Here is a 19,384-nt window from a genome sequence, read left to right as displayed (position 1 = left end):
ATTATTATGCACTATTCATTTCACCATTTAATTTTCCCCAATGTGTTTTTAAGGCAGATTCCTGGATAATTTAATGGCATATTACTCAAAATCATTGCAAGTAATAAATGCAGAATAGGACTAATTGTCTTTTTCTCAATTTTTAAGATCCTGACTTTAAGGACCTTGGAGTTTTGAAACCATTACCAGGTTGGTACAATAGATATTTAATGATGTTCAGAGGACTTTGTATTCTGCTATGAAATATACTTTTGGTTTATTATTCAAGTTCCATTTGTGTGTGTGTGTTTGGCATTTTGTTATTTAGTGTGTGAGTTTGAGATGGGCGGTGCTGAAGGAATTGTGGAGTCCATACAAATTATGAAGGAAGGCAAAGCTTCTGCTAACGAGGCCGTTGATTGCAAGTGGTACATCCGGGCACCTCCACGATCCAAGGTTAGTCTTAATATGAAACCCAGACTTGACACTGTACTTGAGAAGTATCTCTAACATGCATTGCTTTGAAGCAACTGGACATGCTTAATATATTTCAGAGTGCAATTGTAAACCATGATTTTATTTTGGCTTTGAAAAGCAACTTATTTTCTCCTGCCCAATCTCACGTTCAATGTCATAAATAACAATATGCAGAGTGTGTTGAAGAGATCATTTGCTAACCTGGACAACAGGCTTTCAGGTAAGTCTACCTCTCTGAAAAATGAATTGAAATGTTATGCCGGAGCCATCGTTCTAAGCATAATTACACTTATGCTCTTATTGTTAGTATCTGCCATTTGTTTGTTTTCTAACATAAAATCGTATCTGTGGAAGAAATTAGCTGGCTTACAATCATGTATGTCTGGCATATAATATACAGGTGTCACAAGGCTGGGGGCCAGTGATCCCAGCACCTGGGAGAGCCCATGCCCATTCGAAGGGGCAGCCTCCACTCATCTGCCCATTGCATTCCTTGTCTTTGTTGTTATGAGAAAAACTGGGTCCTGCATTACCACGTCCTCCATCTTTTTCATAATACACCAAAAATGTAGATTTTATGTTGATCACCCTGATTTTTAAATGTTGCAATACATTGTAAAAATTATAAGTATTATGTGTATTTAACTAACTTTGTTGTGGGCCAGATTCAGACTGACGCCACCATTTTGGAACCACTTCTATAGAATAAGGTGAAGTAGATATTCATCCTATTTATGGCAATATCTTCCAAAATATTGAGGATCATCATTTTGCACCAGTAACCCTCATGGATACTGGTTGATTCATTGCTTATTGATTCATTGCTTATTCTCCTTTTATTCTTATTCTTCAGTTCTAAAGTTGCAAGAAAATGTTATTGATTTATTAGATTTGTAGTTGACTATTTATTGAGGTTGAAACAGTTTGTTATTTAATTAATTGACTCAGTGACTTTATATAATCTCAAGCACTATGCCAGAGAAATGAAAAAGCACACCAGCCCCCATCCTCCAGTTTTTAGTTTTGTTTCTAGAAAACTATGTAACACATTAATCTAAGCAATAAGGTAGTATCATTGGGGTATACCTCAGGTATAACAGAGAGAAAAAAACGCATATGCCTGGTAGGGTAAGTCAAAGGTGGAACCAAATAGCAGTCAGGGTGTTGGCTGAGAGGTAATGAGAAATAGGATTGTGTCAGGTAGGTGAGGTGAGAAGGCTCTCCAGGCAGAGAGAATAGCACCTGTGAAGTCATGGACTCATAAGCCAGTATGCTTTTTCAGGAGTTAAAGTAATTGCGTGTGAAAAAGCATTGAGATGGGGGAGTGTCGGGTTTTTATGCTGAAGGGCTCTAGGCTTCCCTGAAGAACTAGGACTTCTCCCTGAGTGCTTTAGTGATACGCAGAAGAAGGGAGCAGAAAAGTGACATGACCAGACTTGCATTTTAGGAAAACAGCTTTTTCCTTTGAGGAAAAGACAGAGGAGTCGACACAGCAAGGAGAAGACCAAGTAGGAAGCTAATCCCAGTGTCTGAGCCTGAGTCATGGTGGTCGACCATGAGGGAAACATTAAAGAGAGACACGGGAGAATTTGGTGACCGGATATTCATGCTAAGAAACAAAGAAGCGTCATCTTTGAGGGTGTTGATATTTCAGGAAATATTTTTTTGTCTTTTTTACTTGATGCTCCCTTGAATATATCTCTAGCGTTTGCATATGAAATGGAATTGTGGCATATTTTTCCCTAATTTCCGATTACAGACATTCGGGGATTTTGGTCCAGGTTCCAGCTTTTGACACTTGCGCAGTTCCCTTTGCATCTGAGAAAATCTTTGAAAACATTAATAGCATTATGAAGAAATATATTCTTCTTCTTCTTCTTCTTTTTGTTAGTCCAAAGCTATTGGTAACATAAAACCATAAATACCCGCCACGTGGACTATAAAAGAGCTAGACTGCAGGTTATTATGCTGTCTTTCATAAAATGTGTATTCACACGCAAGTGCTGTTTATTTTTCTTAAACTCTATGAATGAAAGATTTTATAAGACTTTCCTTCAACGGGAAAGGTACGTGCGGCATCTTGCTGTCATAACCAGCACCTTTGTCACCACAGTGCTAAGGAGAAAGATTTCGTGAGAGTGTAAATACACATCTTTTTCTTCCAGCTGGTAAATAAATAGGCTGTCTTTTGTACAATCTCAGACCAACAATAGCGGGTGTACCTGTCTGTTACGAAATTTGGCATTCCGCGACCCAAAGGGGAAGCAGCCCGCAGAGCTGGACAAAGATGGCTCTTTTGTGACAGGCTTTCTCTGTTAAATTAAAGGTTAGAGGAGAGGAAGTGGCTTTGAATACTGTGGAGAAAAGCAAGAACTGGAGATTACTGCCTATGTGGGCTTTCTATTTTTATGGCGCTCCTAGCAGCTTATGAGCACAGACTATCAAAGCGTGCGTTAAACTTGAAATGGCTTGTGGTGACTATTTGACGCCGGTGACTGAACCACATTGCACCATCAAAGTACTAAATAGCTTAGTTGGGTGCTATTAAAATTTATATAAATTACATATTGCTTTTCAGACTTTTGACAAATAGAAAATATAATATCTGGTATCTCCTTTATTTGAGAATAGTAACATAGATGGTCCCCTTTAATTAGAATGTGATTAACCCAGATTTCTTAGAATTTAGAAAACCAAAGCCATAGAGAACACTGGAAGTCTGTTACTGTCTAGATCATTTATAAGATGAATAAGCTGAGTCAGGACAGCGAAGTTCAATGTGGGCTAACAACAGGGTGTAGAAATATGCCTCTGTGAGCAAGTATTTCCTATGTACCCAGATACTAAAGCAAGGGTGGCATAAGGATCTTATGGCATCTGGTTCTGACTCTGGTCCAGGAAGCTGCCAGCAGAAGAGAATAAAGGGAGGTAACTCTAACTGTTGGAACCTTAACTCCATCAGAGCTGGGCTTTATTTACGTGTAGATACCCAGTGTCAACCAGAATGCCTGTTGTTCAGTTAAAACTCACGGAATAAATGAACTGATATAGTTCTAGAAGAAAAGTCATAATATTTGAAGTACAGTCATATGAAAGAGGAATGAGATTTAATGTCCATAGTTTTAAATACTGAAATTTATTTGAATATTTGAAACTAGAGAAATATAGCTTTCAATTTAATGTAGAAAAGGTTGTTTTGTTTTAATAATGGAAATCAAATGGGATTTCACAGGCGGAATCCAAGCAGAGTTTGGCAGAGACTTTGTACAATAATTAAAAGTTAAGTAATGTTTTGGCATAGGTAACATGAAAGTCCTTTCAAAACCAAAATTCCATGACTCTGTGATAAGTGACTTGCCCAGATATTTGGCTGGTTAGTAATGGAGTTGGAGCAAGATCAACACCTCCTAACTCCTCCTGGTCCAGTTTGATGTAACAAAACCACACTATTTGATGTAATAAGCAAGTTTTATTTTTAATTTAATTTCTGATATTTTTAAAATATAATTTTAATTGAAAAATAATAATTGTTTTAGGGGTAGAATGTGATGTTTTGATATATGTTTCCATTGTGGAATGATTAAATCAATCTAGTTAACAAATATATCACTTCACATATCATTTGCTAAAAATAGATCAGAGCTAGCATCAAAAGACTTATAAAAATGTACAAATGAAGGTAATTAACTTAATGGTTAATGTTTTGGGATAATAAAACTCTAGCTTTTACTATTTACCCATCGTTTAATATTTCAAAATAATTTTTAATTTTTCTACTTAATTCAAAAAGTTTGTGTCAAATTATAATCAAGTGTGCATAGAAACTTGACAAACATAGTAAGTAAATAGACTTTTATAGTAATGTTGTGTTGCAGGTGTTAAAGTTACTTATACAATGAATGTAAGTGTTATAGGCAGAATCCTAAAAGGATTGCCAAGACTTCCAGCCCCAATCCCCAGGGCTGTGAATAGGATAAAATATCACACACCTGACTATGTTAAGTTATCCAGCAAAAGGGATTTGCTGATGTGATTAAGATTACCAATCAGTTAACTTTGGGTTAATCAAAATTAGATTAACCACCTAAACCTAGTCTAATCACATGAGCCCTTTAAAAGCAGAGAGATGTCTCTGGTTGCGAGTGAAGGGAGAAGCCAGAGAATGAGAGGCTAGGAGTGAGGGCGACCCCTGGTCAACAGCCATCAGGAAAACAGGGGTCTTGCTCCTAGAATTGCAAGGATTTTCACTTGCCCTTAGCAAAGAACACAGTCAAGCCTGGAGTACTTCTACAGAACTGAAAGAGTATAATTGGATGTTTGTTTAAAGCTGCTAAATTAGTGATACTTTTTATGGAGCAATAGAATATTAATGCAATATAATAAGGGTAGTAAATGTTATTAACTACAATAAGTATTAAGGATTCTAAAGATTGACTGTGCCCTCATTATCTCCAAAAATGAGAATAAAATTAGGTAAACAAAGTGAAAACTTATATTGGCTAGATAACTACAAATGAAAATGGTATGGTTCAACATTTTTTAATAAATGAAATCTCATTTTTGTAGTGTCAGATTTTAGAGAGCTGCTTAGATGGACTTTAAATACTTTGATACTTGTTTATGCATACGAGAAAATCATTTTAATATTATATCAGGATTTGTTACAGTTGTGTGTGTGTGTGTTTGTGTGCATATTTAAACATATTATAAAACAGTATGATGTTCTGGTTTTTTTCTCCAAATAGAGGATACACTGCTACCCTCCAAATTTAAGGAATATCCTATCTAAGATTATAAACCTGATTTGTCTGGTCACAAATCAAATGGCAACCACAGAAGTCCAGGGCTAAATGCTTTTTAGAATATGGTTTTATTTATAAAAGTGTCTAGTAGTATTAAAGACATATATAACATTTCTTGGACTGTGTATATTTAATTTTTATTTATTGTGGAGAAAACTTTTCTAGCAAGTCTTAAATAATTGCCCAAACAATTTCTATTTTCTATATATCATTATGATATGAGGGGATAGATCAAGATGGGCAGTTGGTAAATATATTACTTAGTAAATTGTTGTCTATATTTATTTGCATTGCATATAAAAATAGATTCTGATTTACATATTAGTGCGATTTGGAAAACAGATGTTATTAGAAATTGTTTATATGTTCTGAAATTTCCTATGTCCTGCTCAATAAATTATCTTGTAGACTTAAACTCTGTGATTGATTAAAAAGAAGAATACATCAAAATGATTCACTGAAAGATGATAATCTGACCATTTTTCTGTAGTTATTATATATTACTCTGTTTATCATTTTCTCCTTTTTTCAGTAGAAGGACTAACCTGCTTTCTGCAGTTTACCATGAAAAGCATAATGAAACTGCAGTGTTTTCCATTGTTGCTCAATTTCATTCATTTTCCCATATTTCTCTGTTTTTGTTCTTCCTGCTCAAAGTCAGAATTTCCTCACTTGGGACTTCACATTTTATTTTCAACTCCTTACAAGTCAGCAACGTGATAGCTTACCCTTTTATGTCATAGTTTAGATCTATATTATACCTTGTTTTGAGAATTTTTGTGTATAATTTCCTACTCTAAATAATAAAATATATATTATTCTACATAATTATCATTATTTATAGCACTTAAAATAATGTCTGTCATATAGCTGCCCAATAAATATTTGATGAATGTAGAACAAAATAAGTCAATGAAGAAAATAAAATTTCTAATTAATTAAACATTCACAGGTTTATTCATTCACAAATTTTTCTGGAGGGCTTAATATACGCAAAATATTTTAACACTTACAATACAAAAATTTATAACACTGCCACAGCTTTTGAAGAACACATAGTTTATTAGAAGGGGCATATAACTATAGCTTAATATATGCTTAACTGTAATTACAGCTTAAAATATGTTCAAGATTATATTTTAGGATAGAGGGCATAGAGACTGCTATTGCCATGGTTGGAGAGTGGGAGCAGGGAAGACCCTTCACTGGAAATGCAATAATTGAACTAATCTTGATAAATCAGGAAGAAATTGCTAGGCAGAAGGTGGAGAATGGATACTTCATGTAAAACTAATGTCATGTTTATAAAGGATGGCATTTTTTAAAATAACTGTGATATGGGGAGATAATGAGGGGGTAAATTTGCCAGTTTATTACTTTTAATTTTTTTTATTATATACCAGTTAAAATTTTGGCAAAAAGAGAGCTATTGTTAGATTTGTTTTTTAGAAATATAACTTTGGCTGGGGTGAGCTTTGTGGATAGAAAGAGAACCTGTAGCTTGCAAACATCCAGGCTAGTCAGCAGACTTGAAATATCACCGAAGTGTCGGTGGAAATGGAAAACAAATATTCTGAAGGTGAAATTGACAGGGACTAGTGCCCTATTGAACAAGAACATTGAGAGCAAAAAAATTCAAATAGTGAAAATTTAAAATGTAGAGTAGACATACTGGATGTGGGAAAAATTGCCTTTTGAGTTTCACATTTTATGAAATAAGTGAAAATGCATAAGTAGTGATGAAAAGATGATTTTTTGATTGAATGTATGTCTTTATATCTCTGGCACATTAAGAGAAGTGCATTTAAGAGGAAATAGCGTATATGCATTCATGTTAGAATAAAATGTAAAAACACTTAGAAGATACCTGTGTGAAGTATACCTTCTTTATTCCGAAACCATTCCAGGTATAACTCTTGTAGTGCATAGATTTCTTGCTTTATATAATTCCAACAGTTTGACATTGTATCTTGGGGTTATGATTTAACGAGAGCACCTTTTTCAGCACTGGCCCCCATTCTTTTGTTCTCAGTCATATCCAGAAAGCCTTAAATAGTGTCTGCAGCAAAGTAACAGGCCAAGCTGTGGATACTGCTGAATTGACGGATGAATGAACAAACAACTTCTTTATAGACTCATCCTTGGTTGAATTAACTCCTTGTGATTTTTAACGCACATCAATGCAGAGTCAAATCATGTTTGTTGATCAAAAAAAAAAAAAATTCCATATATCCAAAGCCACATTATAGAGGGATTATGGCTAGGAATTTAGAGAGTCCTCGTGTCTAATTTCCAATTTATACCATCTGAGTCTGATTTTTCTCATCTGAATATGAAAATAAAAGGAGCCACTTGATAGAGTTGTTAGAAGTATTAAAAAATAGCATATAAAGCAGGTTGCACAGTACTTTTTACTCATTAAATATTAATTTATTTTTTTTAGTTGGATTTAGCCAAAAGGCTTGATTTTTATTTGGCAAGAATAGCCAAAACTAGGTTGGCCTTTAAAAAAAAAAATATGTGGCCTCAAAAATGAAGCAGTGTATTTTTGCTATATAATCTAAACAAACTAAAATCAGAGACTGACTTTCAATATCATTTTGTTTGTTTTCCTTTGGTTTTAATACAAATTATTTATTTCCAAACATTCCGAAGAGTTAAAAAAAAAAGCCAGGGAACTTTAACAGAAATGTATCAGGAATATTTAAAATATGTTTTGCTAATCAAAATAAAACAGTTTTTAAGTGTGCAAAATGAATAACTGATTCAAAGTAAGTTATGAGAAAACATAAGGATCATTTGGGTAAAAATACCCAGCTTTAACGGTAATAGCATTTATTTAGAAACATTTGAAAATATATTAAACGATTTGTTCTTACTTGTACATCTTTGTGCTATTCACAGGGAAATATAATAAGATTGATTGCAATCAAGATTGTTTTGTGAGATTGAAAATGAGAAGAGTTCTGGTACTGATTTACATTCATATTTTGATATGGGGAAATTATTTTGTCTTTGTTTTACAGATTTACTTACGATTCTTGGACTATGAAATGCAGAATTCGAATGAATGCAAGAGGAACTTCGTGGCTGTGTATGATGGAAGCAGTTCGGTGGAGGACTTGAAAGCCAAGTTCTGCAGCACTGTGGCCAATGATGTGATGCTGCGCACAGGTCTTGGGGTGATCCGCATGTGGGCAGACGAGGGCAGTCGAAACAGCCGATTTCAGATGCTCTTCACATCTTTTCAAGAACGTAAGATTCCCTACGCTTGATTGTTTGTCCTTCAGATATGTCACATGGTGCCAGTCTCATAAGCTGTTAATGGTGTTTTCTTCACTTGGTTTGAGCACAGCGGGGTCTTCCCCAGTAAATTGTTAAAATCGCTGCGATTCCCTTTCCTTCATTCTGATCCACTGACAGAGATCACACATTACATTTTGATTACTTATTTCAACATATGCATCATATCCTTGCTTGAGACAGTTCACAGTGTTTGGCTGGGAAATGATGAATTCTGTTTGTCTTTGGTGGAGCTCTTACCAAGCATGCGGAACTGATGCTGCAGCTTCTGATGAAGTTTGATTTTAAATCGTAAAAAAAAAATCTGCATAAAAATATTTCATACGTTCTCTTTAGTAAGCCTCTCTTGCAGTCCCATTTATTTCAAATAGTTTTGTGACTACAGAGTTCCATTTAAAGTAGGCAGGGAGAGAGAATTGCTTGAGCAGACAGTAAACAGAAAAAGTTCTAGAACGTATTTAAAATGGCACAACAGGCAAGACCCAGAATGAAGTGCAAAGCACAGAAATTTTAGAAAATTATGTTCTAACAAATAATAAGACATATTAATAGATATATTTGGAATATTCTTTAGAAACTCTGAGTATCTCATGTGTCACAAATTTATGCAAAGGAAAAAGATTCCTGAGAAATATAGCTTTAGGAAATAAGCACCTAGTATTTTGCAACTATATGCATTTTTGTATAATTAGAAATGATGATAAAATATTTTTGAAATTCCAGGGATTTCTCTTATTGTCAGCAGCAAAGCAACCAGTATGTTTTTTTTAAATTCATAAAAGTTAAATGTATTAGACAATTCTTTTATACAGTGAATAAATAGTTTTGACTTTCAGTCCCCTCTGCTTGAACAGGTGGGGGATTCTAGGGCCCCAGAAGCTTTGAATATCATTCCATCTTTCTAAATCTTGATGCTGTCATCAAGGGTGCTATAAATCTCTTTCCCAGCTTCATGCCAGATTTAAACAGTATATTGCTATCTATGTCTTTTGTTAGAGGTAATGTGTCTTTATTTCAGCACTGTATTTGGGGGAAATGCCATTTTCTTGACTAGAATATGAAGAAATTCAGGTTATAAGATAACATTTTTGTTGTTTCCCTGCTGATTGCTCTGCCAAATTCAACAAATTTTGCCTTTGGTGATGGGATCTCAAGGTTCTGTATATATTCACTATTCTTATCAGTTTTGGATAATCACATATTGAGAACTCTTAGCTAATTTACTATGACAAAAAATATGGAAAGGCAAACTAATATGTTAGAGGATATAATCAAGATTTTTTAAACATCACAAAATCTGTAATTTTTTTATCAAAACCACACCATAAAATGTAATAGGGACATATAAAACCATATTTGTACATTTTAAAAAATCAACTTAATGATAGCATAAAGGAACCCTGACTCCTAAGCTTTCTATGATTTTATTTCATTCAAAATTAATATGAGCTGATACTTTCATTATAATTGACAAAAGTCATCTTAAACTGTATTAGTCTATGTTAAAGAAAGTGCAAGAACAGCGCAAACATAACAGTTTCATGGGAAACTGCACTAGTCAAAATGCAAAAGGTATAGTCGGTTCTTTTCAGGGTATAATTAATGAGGGCAGTAATCACCTAGAAGAGGCTTACAAAGATGAAGGAGCATCTAGAATTGTGATATAACGCCCAAGAAGAAGAAATATTTACCTTAGGCTCTGTTGTTTTTGTTGTTCAAAATGTGATAACTACATTAGTCTTATGCTGGGTAATATGGAATTGATGTCTCACAGGTAAGATCAATGTTTGAAAATTATAGGAAAATTTTTGAATGCAATTTAGGCTCTAGCTCATGAGCTGTGATGTTAAAAGATTTAATGGATCTCTATGAAAGATATAAAGTATGGATAGAGGGGCGATCCAATCTGAAATTGGATTATCACCTGACATAACTGGTGTAGGAAAAACATCTGTGTCGGATGGGGGAAAGTAGCTCATAAGGCTCATTGTACAAGTACTGGCTTGGCTGAGAGAGGCTAACCGTCATTTACCTGTTCAATTAAGGAGTTAAACACTTTATAGCTAGCAGATGATTCTCCATATTAAATTATCATTGTTCAAAAAAATAGCATCTAAGGCCCCTTTCAACTCTAAAATTGATTTTCTATGAATCTTTAAAAATCTGCATATATAAGAAATGGTGAATTATAGCATATTGTGCATCTATCATTAGAACCACGTCTATTTGAAATAAAAATAGAGTGCTAATTCACATGGTTAAATGATTCTCAGGAAGTCATTCAAGTGGGTGGACTTTTAAATGAGTAATCCGGAAGACAGGGTATTCTTCCAACACAGAAAGAAAGGGCACCCAACCCTTTATGTTCCTGTACAGGGGATGAATACGCACTCTCTTCAAATGTCAAGTATTACAATGTCATTCTCTCTGATAATCTCATAAATTTACAGTAAGCTGCCACTGAAACAAGTTTATGCTGTGTGTTATGTTGCCAGCTATGTTGGTCTTTGTAATGTTTATGTCCCTTCAAAATTCATATGTTGAAAATCTAATCACCAATGTAAGGGTAGTAGGACATGGGCATTTGGGAGGTGCTTAGATACTGAAGGCAGAGCTCTCATCAATGGGATTAGTGCTCTGATGAATAAGACCCAGAGAATAGCTGTGCCCTTCCCATCATGTGAGCACACAGCTAGAAAGTTCCATCTATGAACCGGGAAATAGGCCCTAACCAGACACTATCTGCCAGCACCTTGATCTTGGACTTCCCAGCCTCCATAACTGTGAGAAATGAATTTCTATTCTTTATAAGCTACCTAATTGATAGTATTTTGTTATAGCAGCCCAAACAGGCTAAAACATTGCCCATGTAGTTTTGTCAAAATGTTTTATTTTTCTGCATTGGCTAACATTGTGCAGAATTCTACTGTTATGTATACACCTGAGATCAAAGTCATCATGTGCTGAAGTATGTGGGTATAGACTAAGTCTTTATTCATTACAAATAAGAGATGCAGACTTCAAAATAACAAAAAATGGACTTCAATAAGTACAACTACATGGAAATGGGTGGTTAAGAATCATTTTAAGGATTCTTAAAAAGGAAACAAGGGGACTGTATTTAGGGTGTTTCAAGTTCCCCAGATGGTATGACTTTATTCAATATTACCAGCTAAGACAGAATTTTAAATTACATTTTTGTTGTTATTGGGGTTGTTGATGATGAAAGGTATACATATTTTATATGTACATATAAAATATATGTCTAATATATGAAATCATATCTAATCTAATATATATTCTATATAATCTAATATATATAATTATATGACTAATGAATAATCATATATAGCTGATATATTTCTAGTATATATATTATATATATTCTCAAATATTTACTCTCTCCTTATACACATGGGAAGAATTAGAGGAATAAAATCAGTGATCAGCCTTTGTCTTACTCTAATAATAAGAAATCATTTTGATATTTTCTTTGGTTCTTACATATTTATAAAATAGTAACCTCAATGCAGTGTTGAGAAGTGCCTAGAACCGAATGGTCCAATGGTCTGAATGTTTATGCCCCCCACCCCAAGATTCATATGTTGAAATTCTCAGTGTTGATTATAAGCCACCCAGTCTATGGTATTTTGTTATAGCAGCCCAAATGGACCAAGAAAATTTATAGTGATGAATGGGGGTGCTGCTATAACAAATAACTAAAAATATATGGAAATGGTTTTGGAACTGAGTAATGGTTAGAGGCTGAAAGAGTTTTGAAGTGCACAATAGAAAAAGCTTACATTGCCACGGACGGACCATTAAGAGTGATTCTGGGTAAATATCCAGTAGTGGGATTGCTGGATCGAATGATAGGTCTACTTTTAGTTCCTTGAGGAATCTCCATTCTGTTTTCCATAGAGGGTGTACTAATTTGCAGTCCCACCAACAGTGTATAGTATTCCTTTCTCTCTGTATCCATGCCAGCATCTATTGTTTTTTGGACTTTTTCATAAATGCCATTCTAACTGGGTTAGAGTGATATCTCATTGTGGTTTCAATTTGCATTTCCCTGATGATTAGTGACATTGAGCATTTTTTTTCATATGCTTATTAGTCATTTGTCTTTCTTCTTTGAGAAGTTTCTGTTCATGTATTTTGCCCACTTTTTAATAGTTTTTTTTTTCTTGCTGATTTGTTTGAGTTCTTTGTTAATTCTGGTTCTTAGCCCTTTATTGGATGTGTAGCTTGCAAATATTTTCTCCCATTCTGTAGGTTGTCTATTTGCTTTTATGAAAATGACTTCTCATCAAAAAGACACCTGCACTTGAATGTTTATTACAGCACAGTTCACAATTGCAAAGATGTAGAATCAACCCAAGTTCCCATCAATTCATGAGTGGATTAATAACATGTGCCATGTGTATACCATGAAGTACTACTCAGCGATAAAAAAGATGAATTAATACATTTTGCAATCTGGATGGAACTGGAGAGCATTCTCCTAAGAGAAATGTTTCAAGAATGGTAAAACAAACACCACATGTACTCACTATTAAATTGGAACTAACCAATGAGCACACATGTGCAAAGAGGGAAGTGAAACTCAGTGGAAATCAACCAGGGTGGAGGAAAGAGGAGGTGAGGGGCAAAGACCTACCTAACATGTACAGTGAACACTATTTAGGTGACATTCACACCTTTAGCCAGGACTCAAGCATTACAAAAGTGATCCATGTAACCTAAAACATTTGTACCCCCCCTAATATTTTGAAATATAAAAAGAATGAAGTATAATGCAAATATAAAAGTGAAGTTGTAAAAAAATATTGTAAAATAAAAAGTTTATTTTAAAAAAATTTCAAAAAAAAGAATAATTCTAGGCAAGGCCTCAAAAGGAGAGGAGACTCTTCTTAGAGAAAACCTAAGTAAGCCTGAACAGAATGTTTGTAGAAATGTGACTGGTAAGAGCCACTTTGATGAGCTTTCTGACGGAAATGAGAAATATGTTATTAGACAACAGAGGAAAGCTCATCCTTGTGATGAAGTAGCAACAAATGGGGCTGAACCGTGCTCGTGCTCTAGTGTTTTGTGGAAGGTAGAATTTCTGAGTGATGAAATTGGGTATTTTGCTGAGAAAATATCTAAGCAAAGTGTTGAAGATCCAGCTTGATTCCTCCTGATGGGCTGTAGTCAAATGCAAGAAGAAAGAAATGATTTAAAAATGGAATTTTTAATCCAAAGGGAAGCAGAAATTAAAGAGTTGGAAAAATTCACAGCCTGCCCATATACTGTAAGGAATGAGACGGTGTGCTAAGGAGACAGCACCAAGGGTGTTCCCACCGACCGTTTGATAAGGAGGCTGGTACAGGTGGGCATCTCAATGGATGTCAGAACGTATCATTCAAGACAGTGAAATCATGACACTGAGGGCATTTCAGAGATCATGGGTCCTGCTTCTGTCATCTCAGGCTGAGAGTGCAGGGTCTGGGGGGCACAGTGACTTCAAAGGAGGGACACCTCTGGCTAGCACCACCTCCCATCTCAGGCTTTTCTCCCCGCGTGCTGGGGCAGCAGTCCTCCTCACTGTCCCAACTGGAGCATGCGCATTTTATCCAGAAAAAGCTCAAAGTACAGATAGAACCCAGGCAGAGAATCACTGCAAGGGGGAGGCTGCCACAGAGAGCCCCTGCTTGGGCTGTGCCAAGCAGAACTGTGGGATGGGGTCACCCCTGAGATCCCAGACTGTCAGGGCCAGGGACATGTGACTCCAACCTGTGGGAGCTGTGGCATGGGCTGCTTCCAGCACAGCTGGGGGGTGGGACCCCCCCCTCCCAGTAGACCTGGAGGACAAAGCACTGAGCAAAGAAGATGATTGTCAACCCTTAATGTTTTGGACTTGCTAGGGACCTGTTACTTCCTCCTTCTTTCCTGTTTCTCCCTTGGGGAACAGGAATATCTAGCCTATGCCTGTCCCATCATTGTATTTTAGAAGAACTGTAACATGATTGAATTCACAGATTTCAGGAGGAGAGAAATTTGCATCAGAAAAAATTATACCTAGAATCTTACCCATATCTGCTGTAGATGAGATTTTGGACTTAGATTTTCAAATCGATGCTGGAACAAGTTATGACTTTTGGGGCTACTGAGATAAAATAAATACAGTTTGCACGTGTGAAGGACATATATTTTGGGGGGCCAAGGTTGTAATGCTGTTGTCTGAATGTTTGTGTCCCTTCAAAATTCCTATGTTGAGATCCTGACCCCACAAGGTGATATGAGGAGGTTGGGCCTGGGTGGGGTGATGACACCACAAGGACAGAGTCCTCCTAAGTGAGATTAGTGCCCCTGACAAGGAGGCCTAAGAGAGGCCCCTCAACTCTTCCGCCCTGTGAAGTAAGAAGACAGTTGTCTATAAGGAAGCAAGCCCCCACTGACCCAGATCTGCTGTTCTTGGGCTTCCCAGTCTCTAGAACAGTGAGAAATAAATTTCTGCTGCTTAAAAGCTACTCAACTTATGGCATTTTGTTACAGCAGTCCAAATGAACTCTGTGCAAGCTATAGCTTGGATATGGTTGGTTTTTCCCCACAAAACTGCTGTTGGAATTTGACCCCCAAGTAGTAGTGAATTCTCACTCTCAAAAGCGTGGGTTAGTTCCTTCAGGAATGGGTTATTTCACGAGAGTGTGGGTTATTACAAAGCCAGTACACTGCTCAGGTTTTCAACTCTTCTTCTCACATGTCCTCGTCCCCTTTGATCTTTCTGCCACGTTGCACTGCAGCAGAAAAGCCCTCGCCAGAAGCCGTGCCCTTGAACTTCTCAGCCTGCAGAACTGTGAGCTAAATAACCTTTTTTAAAATAAATTACCCAGTCTCAAGTATTCTTTTATAGAATACAAAATGGACCAAAGCAGAACATATTCAATAATATCCTAATATCTGTCAAAATTTCTTATGTTAGGACCATAGGATATTTTTGGAGTGAGAGGAGAGTTTAGAGACCATCTATTTCATTTTTTCACATTTTCTGAATTCAAAAATAAAAAAGAAGAGGTTCAGGGAAGTTAATTGACTTTCCCTGCACACTCTCAACCTCATGCTTAATGATTTGTTAACAGAACTGAGGTAAGAACTTAAGACCTGACTCCTAATCTCATGAACTCTCTTGTGTATAATTTTGCCTGCTGCTTTTGCAGCATTTCTGAGACAGCACCCCTATTGTTGAAAGAGGAGGATGATGATAATTATGATTAAAAATAGGTACCAGTTATTCTCATATGTAAGTATTGTTTTAAGTGATTACAAACTGAAGTTTGATATTTCTATCCTATGTACTGCATATCATTCCCATAAATGCTCACATACTATAATCATGCAGCATGCCACTCTGATATGACCACAAGTAGAAGAAAAAAGTAAATCATAAGGAGTGGCTTCTGTTCTAAAACTTATGAAGCTGGGGAGTGATGAATGCCTATATGGATATATTTTCAAATTATCATTTGTTTACATTTGTATCTGAATAAATTTTAGAAAAAAATAAAATAATGAGCATATAAGGGAGGTATGAAGTTCTTATTACAAAAGTCTTTGGACTTTTAGCTTGCATATACATATTAGAAGCATTTTACAGAGCCTATATTAATTACCAATATTTGCAACAAAATATTCTGTAATACCAGGAATGTGGAGATCATAAGATCACTAAAAAGGAGAAGTACCACTTGCAGCTAAGGCTTGAGAAATCCCACCGCTCTGGCTTGCTCCTGTAAGTGTTGTACTACTGTACCGACTGGCTCACTAACACATCACCTCCGCCTTTCTCAGGTCTGCCAGAGATGGCTGCCCTGGTTTGTGGCATCACACTGCTGTTGGCTGCCCAGCTAAATATATTTTTTTTCTTCAGAAAAAAGTAGTATCCAGTCTTTATCCTATAGCAGTGGTCTCCAACCTTTTTAGCACCAGGGAGCAGTTCCATGGAAGGCAGTTTTTCCACGGACCGGGGGTTGGGAGGAAACAGAGCTCAGGTGGTAATGTGAGTGATGAGGAGCCGCTGTAAATACAAATGAAGTTTCAATTCACTTACCTCCTGCTGTGCAGCCTGGTTCCTAATAGGCCATGAACTGGTACCAGTCAGTGACCCAGGGGTTGGGGACGGCAGCTATAGAGCAATCTTGAAACCTAGGGACACAAAAACAACAAAAATCAATATTATCACTGAAGGGTAATTCTTTTAATCTATTAGGTTATAGCCTTTTTAACAAGCTAAGTGGCACTTTGCACTTGAATTACTCAAAATATTTAGTACACTCTTAAAAAATTTACCCAATGCAGAAGAACACATCTATGGGTAATCCAAAAGAAAAGACAGAACATTTAAGTATTATTTTTGGCTTATATTCTCTAAGAAAGAAGATTTATTTAACACTTAAATATATGAGGCTAATAGTAAAAAGTTATCATTTAATTTATTAGTAACTAATTTAATTCCATGAATCAAGAAGCAACCAATACCAGGGAGAATCAGATTAGAAACATACTGGTAAAGAATTCATTCAATTTGAGATATACCATACATTGGATAATTCTTACATTGATTACTGAGAGTGTGATATATTTTAGTTAAAAGACTCAATTTAAGATTGCTTATAATAGTACATTTTTACACATTTTGATCACTTTTTTATGAAGTCATTGAGTATAAAGAATTGTCCAACTTTTAAAAAATTTGATTATGGTTAGTAAAATTTTAATTTTAAGTGTATTTGTTATATATGAAAATTTATAACCAATTATGATAAAACTGTATATTTAATATGAACTGTCTAATATGAAAAAATAGAGACCTTAGTGGAATATTCCTGTTCAAATCAAATCACCTGCTTAATTTTCTGAGCCAATATTATTTTGTTTGAAAGATGAATTTGCAGTCATTGAAATGGACGAATGACATAAGTATTTTCTAGTTTGACTTCTGAAGTTATAAATGAGAGCATAAGAGCTTCTGAACAATAAAATATTGATCACTTAATACTTGATTCAGAAGTAACACATATCTTTTTAAAACATCCATGCGTGTAAAAAGAGACGAAAACAAAATTGTCCACTTTTAGGTTTTTTTTTTTTTGATTGTTTATCATAGTTTTCCACAATGAGAGAAATGTATTTTGTTTTATATTAACTTGAGACAAAAAATATCAAGTATAAGCTATAAATCTTTAAGAAACATATATACAATAACATTTAAGTTCCAAGAAGAATTGAATTGAATTAATCTGTGGAAGGCAGATTCTGAGATCAACCAAAAGATTCTTGCTTCTTGGTATAGAAGCCTTCTATAATCCCCTCCCCTTGAGACAGTCAGAACCTGTAAATAGCTTGGGATATCATTTCGTGATTAACTTACATTCTATGGCAAAAATTGTTTTGCAGGTATAAATAAGGTCCTTAATCAATTGACTTTGAGTTAATCAAAAGAAGGGAGGTTATCTGAGGTGGGCCTGGCCTAATCAGGTGAGCTTTCTAAAATAGGTGAGGCATCATTCAGAAAGACTGCTGGCCTACAGGAAGAGAACAAACTGCTTTGTTGTGAATTGCCTGCCTGTTGGAAGGGCAGCCTGTAAAAGCTCAGAGCAACCCTGGCCAACAGTTAGCAACAAAATCAGGACTTCAGTCATACAACTCCAAGGAACTGAATTCTGCCAACAATTTGAATAACCTAGAAAAAGGACTCTGAGCACCAAGTGAAAATCATAGTCCAACCAAAACCTTAACTGCACCTCCTGCAGGTAACCCAGTACCCAGGCTTCTGACCTACAGAAATTGTGTGATAATAAATGGGGGTGTGTGTGTGTGTTTTTAAGATACTAAACTTGTGGCAATTTGTTACACAGCAATAGAAAACTACTTCATTTTTGGTGCTGAAAACAAGGCATTGCTATAACAAATGCTTAAATGTTGGGAACAGTTTGAGATCAGTGGCTGGAGAGATTTTGAGGAGCATGAGAGAAAAAAAGCTTAAATTGCCGTGGACAGACAGCAAGTAGAAATGTGGATTTGGAGGGCTATGGAGGACTCATAGAAGTGAGGGATGTGCTATCAGGGACTGGAGGAACGGGAGCCTTGCTTTGCAGCAGCAGGAAGCTTAGCAAAGTTGTGTTCTGCAGGTGTGTGGCAAGCAGAACTTGGGAGTGACAAATATAGACTATCAAGCTAAGTAAATTACTGAGTTAAATGTTAAACGTGTAGCCTGATTTCCTCTTGCTGCTTATAGTAACATGTGAGAGGGACGAATTAGATCAAAGGAAGAATTATTAAACAAAAAAAGATTAGAACTGGATGATTTTAAACTTTCTCAACTTCCCCAGGTGATAAGGATGTTGAAAGTCAGAAAAGACCGTTGTAAGTATAGCGTAGAGAAGAGGCTGAATTTGAGACTGGATAAGCTTTGCTAAACCATCAGAAACATCAAATGGTCACAGTGTTCGCTAACAAAAAGGCACTTGCAAGAGGTTAAAGTTGTGCCTTCCAGATCCTCTACATCTAACTAGAAGGATTAAGGGTACCGTCTGTCAGTCATCCAGGGAGAAGTCCAAGAGAAGGATTATCTCAGAGATTTATGGGTGTGGCTTCTGCCTAATGGAGCAAAAGCCACTGAATTTCAAGCAAAGCCCACAAGGTTCTTGAGAAAATTGTTTCAGCAGAGGTATTGTCAATTTGGGCTGGAAGGGACAATGAGAGAACTGAATGTAAAGGGGTGGTTGGAATCCCAAAATTCTAATGGCAGGAAGCAATCAGATAAAACTACTCAGCTGCAAATA

The 19,384-nt window shown here is 35.8% G+C and overlaps 1 protein-coding gene across 2 annotated transcripts in view; it reads left to right on the top strand.

The window, feature by feature from the left end:
* The window catches only part of NETO1 (neuropilin and tolloid like 1), a 100,979-nt gene that overhangs the window by 57,008 nt on the left and 24,587 nt on the right, over positions 1-19,384 (top strand). For both annotated transcript variants that reach the window (XM_045527339.1, XM_045527338.1), the window contains exons 5-7: positions 148-189; positions 308-435; positions 8,285-8,513. In XM_045527339.1, coding sequence (XP_045383295.1) covers positions 148-189; positions 308-435; positions 8,285-8,513 — 399 coding nt within the window. The remainder of the gene's footprint in view (positions 1-147; positions 190-307; positions 436-8,284; positions 8,514-19,384) is intronic.

The sequence above is a fragment of the Lemur catta genome, chromosome 16 (genome assembly GCF_020740605.2).
Source record: "Lemur catta isolate mLemCat1 chromosome 16, mLemCat1.pri, whole genome shotgun sequence".
NCBI lineage: Eukaryota > Metazoa > Chordata > Mammalia > Primates > Lemuridae > Lemur > Lemur catta.
The sequence above is the reverse complement of the archived record's forward strand: the minus strand, read 5'-3'. Positions and strand labels throughout refer to the sequence as shown.